Genomic DNA, 14,000 nt, shown 5'->3' on the forward strand with positions numbered 1-14,000 from the left:
ACAGAAATCAACTCCAAACTTCTCACACAGATCAGGGTCTCTGAAGTAAACAAACCTGTGCCACATGAATAAAAATCAATTATAAGAACTACATGCTGACATAAAATCCCATATAAATGCTAAGTAATGATAATGAATTTGCTACACAGACCAGAAATAAATCTGAATGAGAGAAGATACTCCCTACCCCTTCCTGTTTATCTATTAGTGCTAATCAAGTCAGTAGCCCCTAATATCATTACTTCCTGAAAATCTATGCTAAGAGGAACCCGGGGAGGGCACAGACAAAGCTCACAGATGAATACATTCGAATCCCATGCTCATTCACCATTCATTTCAGCAAGTTCCTCTATCAAACCTACTGACCAACTGATTCATATCATCTCCTTCCCCTCTCTCTCCACCTGGGGCAGGTTACAATGAGAGTAAGGAGAAAAGCAGGGCTTTCACCAAATCCAGGGTCTGGATAAAAAAAAATCCACAAGCAACTGAAAATTGATTGCAAATGGCCACAAAAGAACTGGAAGGTCGGTGTAGATGGGCTATGACTGCTTCCCGGCGGAAGAGGCATGGAAACGATGCCTCATTTGCAGGTTTCAAACTTAGTGTTACTACTCAACACATGGTTTATAGACCAGCCGCGCCAGCAGCACCTGAGTGCTTAATAGAAACGTAGTTCTGTGTCCTCCCCCAGAGCTCCAGGATGTGCCAACATGCACAGAGCACTCAGAAAGCAACTGCAAAGGACGAGTCACGTGAGCTTGGTGACGGTGAAAAGAAAGGGGGAGTCTGTTCTTGCGTGGTGATGCTCCAGTTCCCTCACTGCACCAGCCTCCAACATCTCTGCTACCTCCACCCAAACTCCCAGGCAGCCAACCTGACCTTAAAGCTCGGGGAAGCAATGGCTGGGAGTGGGTGGGCACGACGCTTTCTTGGACTTTGGCGTGAAATGCATCTGAGTTTGAGTCCCAGTTCCACCAGTTACCAGCTGTGCGAGAACACAATGACGTAATCTGTAATGTGGGGAGGTAAGCCCAATGCCTTGTGTTTGCAGAAAATTGAACGCAGGTAGGTACCTGTCCCAGCCACCTGTCTCCAGGCCAGGAGAGTACTCCAGGTCATACTCTTTCTTTCCTTCTCTTCTCCCGATATGATGAGCGATCAGGCGGAGCAGTTTCATTGCCAGGTGCCAAGGATCAGAACTGCCACATCCCATTTGGAACCTTCAAATCGCTCAGAACCAAAAGTGGCTTCCGAGATGATGACACATTCATTTCACAGATGAAGCAGTAGAAACCCAGAGAGTGTAATGCTTGGGATAATACAACCTTCCTTACCCAGCTCCTTTATTATGGACTAGAGGCCCGGTGCACGAAATTCGTGTGTGTGGGGGGTGTCCCTCAGCCCAGCCTGCACCTTCTCCAATCCGGGACCCCTCATGAGAGAGGAATGGGGACCAGCCAGGCACAGAAGAGCTCGCAAGAGAGGAATGTCCAACTGCCTCTCGCAATCCGGGACCACTGGCTCCTAACTGCTTGCCTGCCTGCCTGATCGCCCCTAACCCCTTTGCCTGCCTGATCGCCCCTAACCACCTCTGCCTGCCTGCCTGCCTGCTGGATCGCCCCTAACTGCTCCCCTACCAGCCTGATTGCCCCTAACTGCTCCCCTGCTGGCCTGATTGCCCCTAACTGCCTCTGCCTCGCCCTGCACCCAGGACCCAGGATTCCCTCCCTCTGGCCGGCCACAGGCACCCAGGACCCAGGCCGGCCGCAGCCACAGGGGACTATGGGCAGGTGGCTTTGCCCGGGCCACAGCCGCAGGTGCCCAGGACCATGGGTCGGGCGGCTTATCCCTCTCCCGAGCCGCAGCCTGGCTGGTCCCCATTCCTCTCTCGTGAGCTCATTTGTGCCTGGCTGGTCCCATGCCTCTCTCCCCAGTGTTGAGTGTCTGAGCCATTATGGTGTGATGGCGTGAGGGTGTGACAACCATTTGCATATTAGCTCTTTATTATATTGGATATCAAGACCAGTGAAGTGCAGTTCTAAAAACCCCCTCCTCTCAAATATCCTGAGAACGATGCTCTTCACCAGAAGCCAACAATAGGATGGGTGGTGGGAGGCCCAGGAGACCCACTTTTGAATGAACGCCGTCTCCACTACTAATTGTGTGACCCTAGGGCTTATTTACTCAAACTTTCTCGGACGCACTTGTTTCACCTGTAAAGGAGGCCCGTTAGGTCATCTCTATAGTCACTTTCCCTTCTAAGCAATCCAATGGTTCCCAATGAAATGTAGCTTTTGCCCATGTCTTCAAAGATGTAATTTTCAATATTGTCCACAAGGTGGCAGAACATCTCCTTTACAGAAGTCCCAGCAGAGTGTCACAAGGATGGGAAAAGAACTTCAAGAAACTAGTGCATATTTTTCAAAGCATTAAGTTTTCTGCAATTTAATGATAAAATTTTATTTTTGCATTGGTAATTTGAATCAAGCGTTTGGCCAGCAATGTGCCACATGCCAGGAGAAGTGGAAAGTGTCACAGAGCTCAATTTGTATTTTAAGGTATTAAAATAGGATGCGTACAGGGGAGAGACCGTAAAATAATGTGAATTTAGAAACACAAGCTACCAAACCACCCAACTATGGCAAGGGCTTGCTTTCTTGGTAACAGAAGCATGAGAGGCAATTATTTGCAAAAGGTTTGAATATACAAAAATTTTTTAAAAAGTTTCACATGGAAAAGTGCCACAGAATAAACAGAGGGATAAAAGTGATTACAAAAAATATTTAAGGTTCTAATAATAAAGTTTTGCATTTTAAAATGCATAGGGATGAAGCACAATGTGGTATACTGAATTAGATCATGGGACAGAAAAAAAGACATTAGAAGAAAAACTGGTCAAAATCAGAATAAAGCATTTAGCTTTGTACCGAAGTTAATGTCTTAGTTTTGACACCTGTACTAGGGTCACGTAAGACAGACATTAGGGGAAGTTAGGTGATGGATAAAGGAGAATGCTGCACTACCTTTGCACGTTTTCTATAAATCTAAAATTGTCCCACAATAAAATCTTCGATCTAAAAAATGCATAGAAAAATAAGACAAAGAGATAGCCAAGAATAGTCAGAAACACAAAGAGTTTCCTAAGAAATGTCCTGTCTCGATGATGATTTAAGAAAAGGAAATTTGAGAGAAGGGGGCAGTAGCTCACATGCAATAAAACAAAGACAAATAAATAAAAATGACAAAGCCTGGAGCAGAGTGGGCAGTGAGCTGATGAAGCCATGAGCTGATGGCCTTTGACCTGGTAATATCAGTTTTAGCAACCTACACCAAAGCAATAATTTAAAAGAAAAGAAAAGGTCACCTATTTTTATGAAATCGTAGATCTGCTCTGTAGTACTGGAAATTGCTCCTATGGCCAGTGGGTGCCTAGATGAACTCTGGCACTATCAATCCCATGGGACATTATAATGGAATGCAGAATGGCGAACTGAGGATTGCAGAAAGGACTGTGTGAAGTCATTTTTAAAAAGCTCACTATATGCAGTGTAGCATCCTAGACCGGGCCCTGGAACAGAAGGACATGAGTGGGGTGGGGAGGGAAATGTGGATAAAGTTTAGTTAATAGTAACTTCTTAGACTTGACGGTTGTGCCATGATTATGAAGAGGTGATTAGGGAAAGCTAGGTGAAGGGTATATGGGAACTCAATCTCTGCTATTCTTATAAATCTCAATTTTTGTTAAAGTGAAAACAAAGAGCTCAGAATTATACACACACACACCTATTGCTAACAACTACAAAAGGACTTACTGTATAAAAATTAGACAGGCTCGAGAAACATTTCCAGAGTCATAAAAACACTTTGCTCTTTGGGTGGAGGGCTGGGGTGGGGAGATGGACAGGCATTCTGAGTTGCCGTTGCTATTTACAGGTCTTGCTGAACGAACCATGATCAGGACGCCCAGACTCAGAGGACTGGGAAGTGTCCACATCCCGACCGTCTGAAAACGAGTTTTATCTTTTTGGCGTGTAAGTCTCATGTAGGGAATAAGGAAGAAACTTTCTATAATAACATTTTAAGGAACCACTCCTCAGGGACTACACTTAGAATTTCACGGTACATGAAATTAAATGTTTTTTCTTTTAAAGACAAGATACTTTCTGCTTATTTGTGTGTGTGTGTGGGGAGGGGGGGGGTGTTGCACTCAGTTTCCTAGTCCATGACAGACAGGAAAATGTAAATGTTTATCTAAAGAAGTTACTTCTACAGCTTGAACACTTGGAAAATCCTGGTTTTCTAGACAGTGGTCCCCTGTTAGGTGCCCGAGGCAGCATTAAACAGGTGAGGAGCGACTAAGAGGGTGGATGGGAGAGAGGGGGTTGATGCGGGGTAGGGATTGGGGGGGGCGGTTCCTCCAAAGTGGCTTCATTAAAGTCAGTTCTAAACTCACTGGCTTCTTCAAAATGTGTAAAATGCAAATGCATTAGGGCTGTTGGATTTTGAAATAGCTGTAATTCTGCGAGAACATCTTGGCCTTCTCCACAGGCCTTCCCTTGGCCCGATTCCATGAATGGGCAGCGTGACCACGTGACCACACACCCTGAGGAGAAGCACATCGGACAACAGCTCAGTGTCTGCAAAGGGACTAAGCGGTGGCCCCAAGTGTGTACAGGTGCCGATCACCAGCGACGCAGACTACCTCCATTCCAACCCCCGCTTCCTCCTGCTGTGGGCCCACCTTTATCGTAAGACCGACTGATATGATACTACTGAGGAGGGGGCTGAAACACGCCGCACCCACTGCACTTCTAGAGTCCAGAGTTCATCCCGGCCCCAAGTCAGACCCGCAAGCCGGTCCGCCATCCCCCACCGTTTACAGAGAATGAGTTTTGCTTGGGAGTTTGACCTTTCTTTCCAGTGACGAATGCTGTGAAATACCAACAGACAATACCCCAATTTCTCTCTGTCTCTAAGTGCCTGGCATTTGTGGAGGACACGGATCACATCATTTGCTGGGGGCACCTAAACGAAGCTCCCAGTGAGGCTTTCCTCCAGACAGTCTAGTGGGCAAGGGCGCTGGAGCCCGATGGCCTGGGCGCCAATCCCGACTCCACTACCGATTCGCTGCTGAACTTCCCAGGCCTCGGTTTCCTCATCTGCAACATGGGGACAACGGTACTTGGCCCTCTACATGTTTATGAGGATGAGAGTCAATGGAAATAAAGTGTTTAGGATCATGCCTGGCAAAAAGTTAGCCCTCAATCAAGTTTCATGATTACAGTGATTTTAGGACGAGGTACTAGAAAAACCATCACATTCCACAAGGAACTGGGGTGCTTTTGCGCGCTGCACAGTGTGATTCGTGGGGTTCAGAAACCCTTTTCCCTCCCTCTATGCTTGGGGTTATCAACAGCAGCAGTGACTTTCTACAGCCCGGGGACCTTCAGGCCCAGGGTGGGCGGTAGTTAGAAGCGGGTGCACTTTGCCGAAGTCCCTCCAAGATTCTGAGTTGCCCTTAGAGGTTCGTGTCATTCACCCTCAACGTAAACAGACTGATGCACTGATAATGCCCTTATCTTTTCTGCGCCTCTTAAAGAAAACATGCCTTCTCATAAGTCTTCTCATATCTTTTGTGGAACAAAGTAGGATATAGAGTAAATAATGCAGTACATGTACTTTCTTGTTTAGAACGGAGCCCAACTGCAGCACCTGACAACAAAGCTGGCCTCCGTACCAGCACAAACACATTCACAGCGGGTGTGGGAACAGACCTGCTGGCCACAGAAAGGTGGCAGATAAGAGCTCAATAAGCAAAACACCTTGGAGGGGAAAAGAGAAAGCGTCAACTTCGGTGGTATTTCAGCCAGGCCTCCATTCCTGGTACCAGTTCCCTCCCCGTTTCAGGCACCACCCTCTGAGCCCTCACTTGTCAGTTTCGCACGGTAGCTGTAGAGCCCTCACTGCCCCAGCCCTTGAGGGTGGAGAAAGAGCCCTGGCCGGGTGGCAAGGTTGGTTGGAGCACCATCCTGTACACCAAAGCACTGTGGGTTCGGTTCTGAGTCAGGGCATGTACCTAGATTGTAGGTTCCTTTGATCCCCAGTTGGGGTGCATGTGGGAGGCAGCCGACCAATGTTTCTCTCTCACATCAATGTCCCTTCCTCTCTCTCTCTCAAACCAATTCAAACATATTCTCAGGTAAAGGTTAAAAATAAAAAGAGTGGAGATACCACTGCCGCTCACCCCTCTTCCTCCAGCCTGTGCTGATGGCCCTTGTATAACGCCTGGTAGCAAAGCAAGTTATTCACATCCCACCTTCCTGTTACACTGCATCCCTTCCTTGCCATGAAATTTATCTTTAAAGGCCAGCATGCTAGCGGCAGGCCAAGGACTTGTTCCGAACACCGCTGGCTCCGAGCGGCCTTCGTGCGGTCAGGCTGTGCTTGGAATGAAGCCGAGCGGACGGGGAGCAGTGGAGTCATCAACACGAACCCTGCGTGTCTTACCGAGGCCATGGCACTTCGGCCGTTTCCGGCGAAGGAGTGGAGGCTCTGAGCCTGCAAAGTGTAGCTGCTACTAAGGGAGCCTGCTTCCTGTTTTATTCACAGACACAGATCTGCTTTGCGATTCAGAAAATATATCTAGAACCAGCTTCGTAATTTGCAAATGAAAAATGAAAAATGAAAAACGAAAATTAGGGCCCCCTTGTTCAAAAGAGCAGGAAAAAAATGCTGTAAAAGTATTAAAACGTGAAACTTCTCACTTTTGCATTCTCTCTCTTGACTTACGGTGTTTTTAGCTTGTTATTTAATGTCACGCTCCCTCGGGCATGGGGATACTGGCAGGGTGAGTGCAGACCATCCCAGGCCCCAGGGGCCCTGCCCACCCCCACAGACCATCATCTTCTGGGCTCCCCCTCCCACCAGCTGCTGGACCGCTACATTGCACCCTGGCCAGAGGTGGGGAGACTGAGCCTGGAATCCCCCTTGTCCATGGACTCACTCCCCCAACCCCCAACCCAAAGCAGACAGGTGTCCCTCAAGTTTATTGCAACATCTGCACCAGGACATGCTAGGTCCCTAGAATGAGAGTAGGCAGGCTTCACCCACCCGAGTCACTCACTAAACACCCCCGGTGCTGCCAGCCTGGGCCGGGCAGGCCGCTGCTTTGACCCTTCCCGAGACACCTTGGACCTTATTTATGTGCCCAACACCAACTCTCCCCATGCTCACTCCTAGACTCCTACAGGGGTGGAAGGCAACGGAGGTGGCTGGGTGGGGACAGGGATAGGGAGGTCTGGCAGAATCTGGTGTAGGGAGGTGGCAGGGCTGTGCACACGCTAAGGCTCCCACCCCTGGTGCACACGCCATTGCCCCACGGACTCACTACCACACAAAGTCAAAGATGAAATGATTAAGAATTTCAAGTTGGCGACTGCATTGAATTAAACCCCCAGGCCTGGGTCCCTGATTCACAGCACAGGGCCCTGTACAACTGCATGACACCAAGCCCATAAGGCTGGCCCTCGGGTACCCCACCAGAAGGCCAAAAGCAAAAGTCCACTCTCATTTTCCATCATAAAGCATGCCTGCGCTGGTGACAGGGACGGCAAAGAGGCCTCGCCCTGCACAGGTGTGAGGCCACCCTGGAGGAGGCGGCGCGAGGGGTCTCATACCACCTGCAAGGCAGAACCGGGTTTACCTATAAAGCAGCAGTTCTCAACCCGTGGGTCGCGACCCCTTTGGGGGTCGAATGACCCTTTCACAGGGGTTGCCTAAGGCCATCAGAAAACACATATATAATTACATATTGTTTTTGTGATTAATAACTATGCTTTAATTATGTTCAATTTGTAACAATGAAAATACATCCTGCATATCAGATATTTACATTACGATTCATAACAGTAGCAAAATTACAGTTATGAAGTAGCAACGAAAATAATTTTATGGTTGGGGGTCACCACAACATGAGGAACTGTATTAGAGGGTCGCGGCATTAGGGAGGTTGAGAACCACTGCTTTAAAGGCTTCTGAAGCCCATCCAAACGGTAATTTCCACTTGCCACGTTGTGCAAAAAACCGATGTGCTGAGAGACAGGCCGAGTCTCGATGATCACAGAAATCCTCCCAAAGCTGACTTGGACTAGGGATTTACTTTAAGTGTTGGGGAGATTAGAAAAGACAGCGCATCGAGGGATAATTACTTAATAAGTGGCTCTGGGTTGATGGTTTGTAAAAACTGGGCCATTATCCAAAGTCATTACTTTGAGGTGAGACTATAACCTAGTTGCTGAAAGCACGTTTTTACCAACCTTTGCTTCTGGGTCGCTGTTGATACTACAAGAATCGTCATCATCAGCATGTGGGGCATTTCTAGAAAAAACAAACAACAAATAAACCAACAGAAAATGGTCCTGAGAATTCTACTGCAAACTGGTGGCAAAAAGCCACACGTCACGGCTGGGCGTCCCCGTGCCCTACCTGAGTTTCAAAGATGCATAGCGCAGTGTTGCTCCTTCAAACTCTTTGAGACTGGGGTCCGGGTTAACGGTGGCTGCGTGCAGATCCTAGAAGAAAACAGATGCCCGTTAGGGGAGGACGGGGGAGGGCCCGTGACACGGCTGCAAATGTCATGAGAGAGGAGAGTCCTCCCGCCGGAGGCAGAGTGCACGTGAGCTTAGGCGGAAGGAGGCATGCAAGGGCTGCTGGGTGCTGGCTCCGTGCAAGGTGCTGCTCACAGACAGCAGGCAGCCGGGGCAATCAGCCTGAAGTCATTCGCAAGGGGAGACGTCAAAAAAGGGCCACGTGTGTGTGAGCTGGGCGTCCCTAGCAAGAAGCCCCATCACTCCGTCCCTGCCGAATGCATGATGCTCGCAGAGAAGAGAAAGGTGCAGCCACAGCCATGCACAAAGGACAACATTGTAAATGATCTAAAAGCTGACAATATACTTGCCTTCCAAATGTCACTATTAATCTTCCCCCCATTCAGAACAGCAAAATCACTCCATGGCTGTTTCTAGACATATAATTATTCACACAGGAAAAAAAGCACATTGATTAAAAAAAAAGAAAGAAAGAAAAGAAAAAGGAAAGGAAAAAAAAGACACAAGACACTGTTGTTAGCATTAATATTCACAGGATGAGTTAGGGAACAAATTCACTCTAACAGCCACTTGCTAGCTCACTCTCTCTAGATCTAGGTTAGCATCCAAAGACTAGGCAGGAGGAAAGAGAGGGCACCTTACTTACCAAAACACATGCCTGACCATTATTAGCAGGCAGAGAACTGGTTTGCTCAATGTGGCCATACAAGCAAACAAAATGCTTCCAAATATTAAATCCCCAGCACAGCTAACCCCATTGGGACCATTTTCTTTCCCATGAACCACACAAAGCTGTTGTCTTAGGTAGGGGTGCACTTGTCAATGTGCTGGTTTGGAAACTGAGGAATGTCCATGGCCAAGGGCCTAAAAAGCTGAGGGGTCAAATTATTTTCATTTAAAAGGAAAAAAAAAAAAAAGGACCACAAACGGGAAAGAGTTAGTAAGGAACGGTCTGACATCACCATCTTGCTGAGATTCAGCCCTGAACAAGGAACGTAAATTCCTCTAATCCAGTGGTTCTCAACCTTCTGGCCCTTTAAATACAGTTCCTCATGTTGTGACCCAACCATAAAATTATTTTCGTTGCTACTTCATAACTGTAATGTCGCTACTGTTATGAATCGCAATGTAAATATCTGATATGCAGGATGGTCTTAGGCGACCCCTGTGAAAGGGTCGTTCGCGACCCACAGGTTGAGAACCGCTGCTCTAATCCATAGACAGCTCTGCTTCTCGGACACGCAAGCCTCTTCACAAGTTAATATTTGATCACTACACATAATCACAGAACAAAGCAGGCAGGCTTGCCTTGTTGGAAGAACTCTTACAATAGACCTTTGAATCTAAACAAAAACTTGTAGTTCGGGAATTCCCCCCACCCCCACCCCCACTAGATTGAGTGACTATTCAAATATTTTTCATCTAAGATTCGGGGAAAGAATACTAATCAGGCCCAGGGACACCCTTATGAGTTTGTTGCATTGACTCGGTGGGCAGATCTCTTTTCTCAGATAATAAATCAACAATGGAAACGTCAACTACAGTCCTTTGACAATGAGAAGCAAACACCGCCCATACCTTTTGCTCACAACATTAATACAATTTTTTAAAACCACTCAAAGCAGAAGGAGCCAAGTTCCAATATCCCGAGTGCTGAAAGACGCCCTTCTCTAACTCTGTAGGACTCTGCAAGGGCAAAGCCATTGCAAACTTAGATCCGCGAGCTCTCTCGCATATGTGGTGTCTTTGTTGCTTTCTTTGTGGACTAGGCACCTGAACTGCAGTTTTTCAGAACAAATTAGAACTTGGGCCACTGTATTTATTTTTTAAAATAAACTCTTTTTATTGAATAAAAGAGTATGAATGCTGCCAGTCCGTTACCTCTCTCCTACTCCATCCCCCAAAGCCCTGTTCAGCTTTCACTGAGGAGAAAATGAATAATGCAGGAGGGTCTCTAGGGGTTAGCTGAGGGTACCCGGGAGCCCCCTGGCATGGGTAGGCTCTTGTGCATGTGTGTTTTCCCGGGGAAATGATCCCCAATTTTTCTTATATTTCCAGAGGGGCCAGACACCAAAAAAGGTTTAGAGTCACTGTTATAGGGGTATCGAGTAGAAAATAAAATTTTAAGCTAAAATTTCTTTTTTCAAAAGGAAACTAGTTCTATTTAGCTCCACATCATCATCCTTGTTTACATGTGAGCCATCTTTGGTTTTCACTTAAGTCAAATTTGAAAGAGGATATCAGAACATGAATTAGGAAGATTAATATAATTGTGTTTTTGCAGAGAAATTTTTTCTTAAAAGGGTGTATGTCTGACAAAAGAAATCTGAAATTGCTACTTATACTTAAGAGATACTCTGTTGGGACTGGGAGGGTGAACGAAGAGTATTTTTTAAAAACAAGTATTTAGAAAAACCTTCAGCATTCAATAAGAAGTTCTCTGTAGGTGTGTTTAAAAATGTTTTATGTATTTACCCTTTGGACGAAAGGGTCCCTGTAAAGTAAAAGTAGATTACAGTCCTAAAACTACATGAATCTAGCTCTCACGCTACGAAGACATGAGTCAGCTGGCAAGCTTCCAACAATCACCCTTTACAGATTTAAATAAACAAAGGTCTTATACAGTGATTTTGCAAAAAAACTTAAAATAACATGGGTACTACTCAAGAAACCCTTTCACACAAAAATCAAGTAAGGAAAAATAGAAACTGACATTTTATGTTACGATTAGGTCAAAGACCTTTTTTTCCCTTCTGTATTTAAAAATAGTCATTAAAAAATTTTTTTTCTCTTCAATAAGTGACCATAATTTCTTTTTCTTTAAATTAAGGACAATGGAATTCAACAACAATTTGTTTTAAATTTTCAGAACCACTTATTCTATTCATCTAATTTTTTTAAATTAAGGGGAGAGAATACAATATTATAGCTAATACATTTTTTTAAAATATATTTTTATTGATTTCAGAGAGGAAGGGAGAGGGAAAGAGAGAGAGAAACATCAATGATGAGAGAGAATCATTGATTGGCTGCCTCCTGCACGCCCCCCTACTGGGGATCGAGCCCGCAACCTGGGCATGTGCCCTTGACTGGAATCGAACCTGGGACCCTTTAGTCCACAGGCCGACGCTCTTTCCACTGAGCCATACCAGCTAGGGCAGCTAATACATTTGTTAAAAAATAAAACAAACCAACAGAGATTCTTTGGTTCTACAGGAAGTCTGCAGCTGCCCCAGCCTGTAGTCTGGATGGTGGGAGTGAGATATGAAAGGAGAGAAGAGACAAAGAGAAATCCAAAGAAGAAAAGGCAGGTGGGGGGCAAAGTCACAGCACGAAGACAGGGAGACAGGGTAGTAAGGAAGAACAGAGACCGTCTTCCATGAGCGACGATGGCCCGGTTGATCATCTCTCGGGCAGCACAGCAAGTGATGGTCTGCCGTTAGAGTTACAGCTGGGGACATTCTCCCGGTGCCTGTCCTGACCTTGCCCAGGGTCAGCGCTTCTGACCCTGAGTACGGTGATTGTGCTCCATTCTTGGTTCTCGGACAGCCCTGGGGCCTTAGCTCCTCAGAGACAGTGTGTCCGGGGGACTGACCCAGCGCCTGGAGCATGGCACCTTCATGACCACACAGCAGACGCTGTGTGAGGATGAGCCCACTAAAGGAATTCAGTTCTCTAACCTTGCCCACGGAGAGCTTTCTTCTTCCGTATTTCTCTTCTGAGATCTTGGAAAGCAATTCCACAACTCAAACAAAACCCTACTTTCTCCTCCATTCTCTCTGCTTAAGGAACTGGGAAGCACCTTCGGGTTGGAAAGAGTGTAAGGAAGACTTGCCTAAGGGCTATTAGTTATCCATAAAAATATTTTGTGTGGCTCCCTCATCTAAAAGTCAACATCTAAGTAAATTGGAACAAGTCAACAGACTGGGGGGAGATGATCACGGGCCAAATTTCAGCAGTAAAAGCTTCCTGGCCAGTTTATAAACGTTCGAAAATACTGCTGGCACGTGCAGAGGAAACATTATCCGCTGTGCTTAACACTTCTCCAGTCAGCTCTGGAATGTGATATGTAAAATCGTCAAACTGCAAGGAAGCCGTCGGTCCTAAACTTTTGTGAGGCTTAGTCAACAGATCTGGCACTCACTCTTTTCTAAAAAGCCAGCTCAGAGAAAAGCTGAATAAAATATGCATTTCCAACACAACATCTTACAAGTTTCTTCTCTCCCTTAACATTTATTTCACTTTGTCTCATGTTTCCAAATTAGCTGAAATAGAGTCTACTTAGGGATCAAAGAAATGGTGTCAGAGAAATAATCATGTCTCTTTAACTGTTATTAGGACCTGAGGTAATGTTATCAGGAGAAAGTCATTTTCTAGAAGGTTCTGCATATGACACAGCCCTCGTTTGGGGGAGGGGAAGAGATTCCAGGCTCCCCAAGACCCTCACATACAGTGTAGTGAAGCTTGGGACGAGGGAGACCTTCATTCGAGCTCGACTCTACCGGGGACCAGGTGTATGATCTTGAGCAAGCTCCTTCCCCTCCCTGTGTCTCAGGGCTGTCAAATGTGAAACGGGGGTGACAACTCTAGTGACAGGTGCATAGGGCTTTATGAGGAGTAAGGAGATAAGGCCTGAGCCTGGCCCTGTAAACACGCAATCACCCTTATTGCCTCTGATTTAATATCCGTTGCGGCATCTGCACGCCCTGGGAATGTGACAGGCTGGGTCTTTCCCCCGGTACTCCACTTGTTCTCTCTACCTTTGCCCCTATGATTTTAATTCATTGGCTTTTATTTTATTTATTTATTTTTTTAATCCTTTATTGTTTAAAGTGTTACATATGTCTCCTTTTAGTTTATTGGCTTTTAAGTCTACTTGGTTCTTTGACATAATGGGTGGCCTTATGTCCAGGAAAAACATGCATGAAGCAAACAATGGAAAGGTTGATCTGAAGAACACCTATCCCATTGGCCTATGAAAACGCTGGATAGGAGTCACCCTCCCTCTGAAACATCAAAAACTACACATCCATTATTAGCAAAGTTCCTTGGAAGGATGAGACTTTGTCAAAAACAAGGGGGTGGTTAGCAACAGAAGAGAGGAATGGAACCAACAGCCAGGGGCAAATTTACTCAGTCCTGGGCAGAGCACAGGCCCTGGGGCCAGAGGACTGGATGAACGCCCACCCTAACACCAGCTGCCCGCTTACTCCAGTAAGTGAGCCTCAGCTACCTCTTTTCTTTAATAGGGAATGTGATGGCGGTCTTCCCTGCCACACGCAGAGTCTTGAAGGAACAAATGAAATGACATCCTGAAATATCCTGAAAGCCACAAGAAGTCATAAATAGCAGCAGAGGCTGAGCCATGAGGGTGTGAGGGAAACCCTGTAC

At 46.3% G+C, this 14,000-nt stretch overlaps 1 protein-coding gene across 11 annotated transcripts in view; it reads right to left on the minus strand.

The window, feature by feature from the left end:
- APBB2 (amyloid beta (A4) precursor protein-binding, family B, member 2) overlaps positions 1-14,000 on the minus strand; it is a 261,166-nt gene that overhangs the window by 82,331 nt on the left and 164,835 nt on the right. For 6 of the 11 annotated variants that reach the window (XM_005877467.2, XM_014548707.1, XM_014548705.1 and 3 more), the window contains 3 exons: positions 8,960-9,022; positions 8,488-8,573; positions 8,319-8,379 (listed from right to left, as the gene is read on the minus strand). In XM_005877467.2, coding sequence (XP_005877529.1) covers positions 8,319-8,379; positions 8,488-8,573; positions 8,960-9,022 — 210 coding nt within the window. The remainder of the gene's footprint in view (positions 1-8,318; positions 8,380-8,487; positions 8,574-8,959; positions 9,023-14,000) is intronic. The other 5 variants (XM_014548710.1, XM_005877464.2, XM_005877472.2 and 2 more) reach the window with 1 other exon arrangement.

This window comes from Myotis brandtii, unplaced genomic scaffold (assembly GCF_000412655.1).
Source record: "Myotis brandtii unplaced genomic scaffold, ASM41265v1 scaffold520, whole genome shotgun sequence".
In the NCBI taxonomy this organism is placed as follows: Eukaryota; Metazoa; Chordata; class Mammalia; order Chiroptera; family Vespertilionidae; genus Myotis; species Myotis brandtii.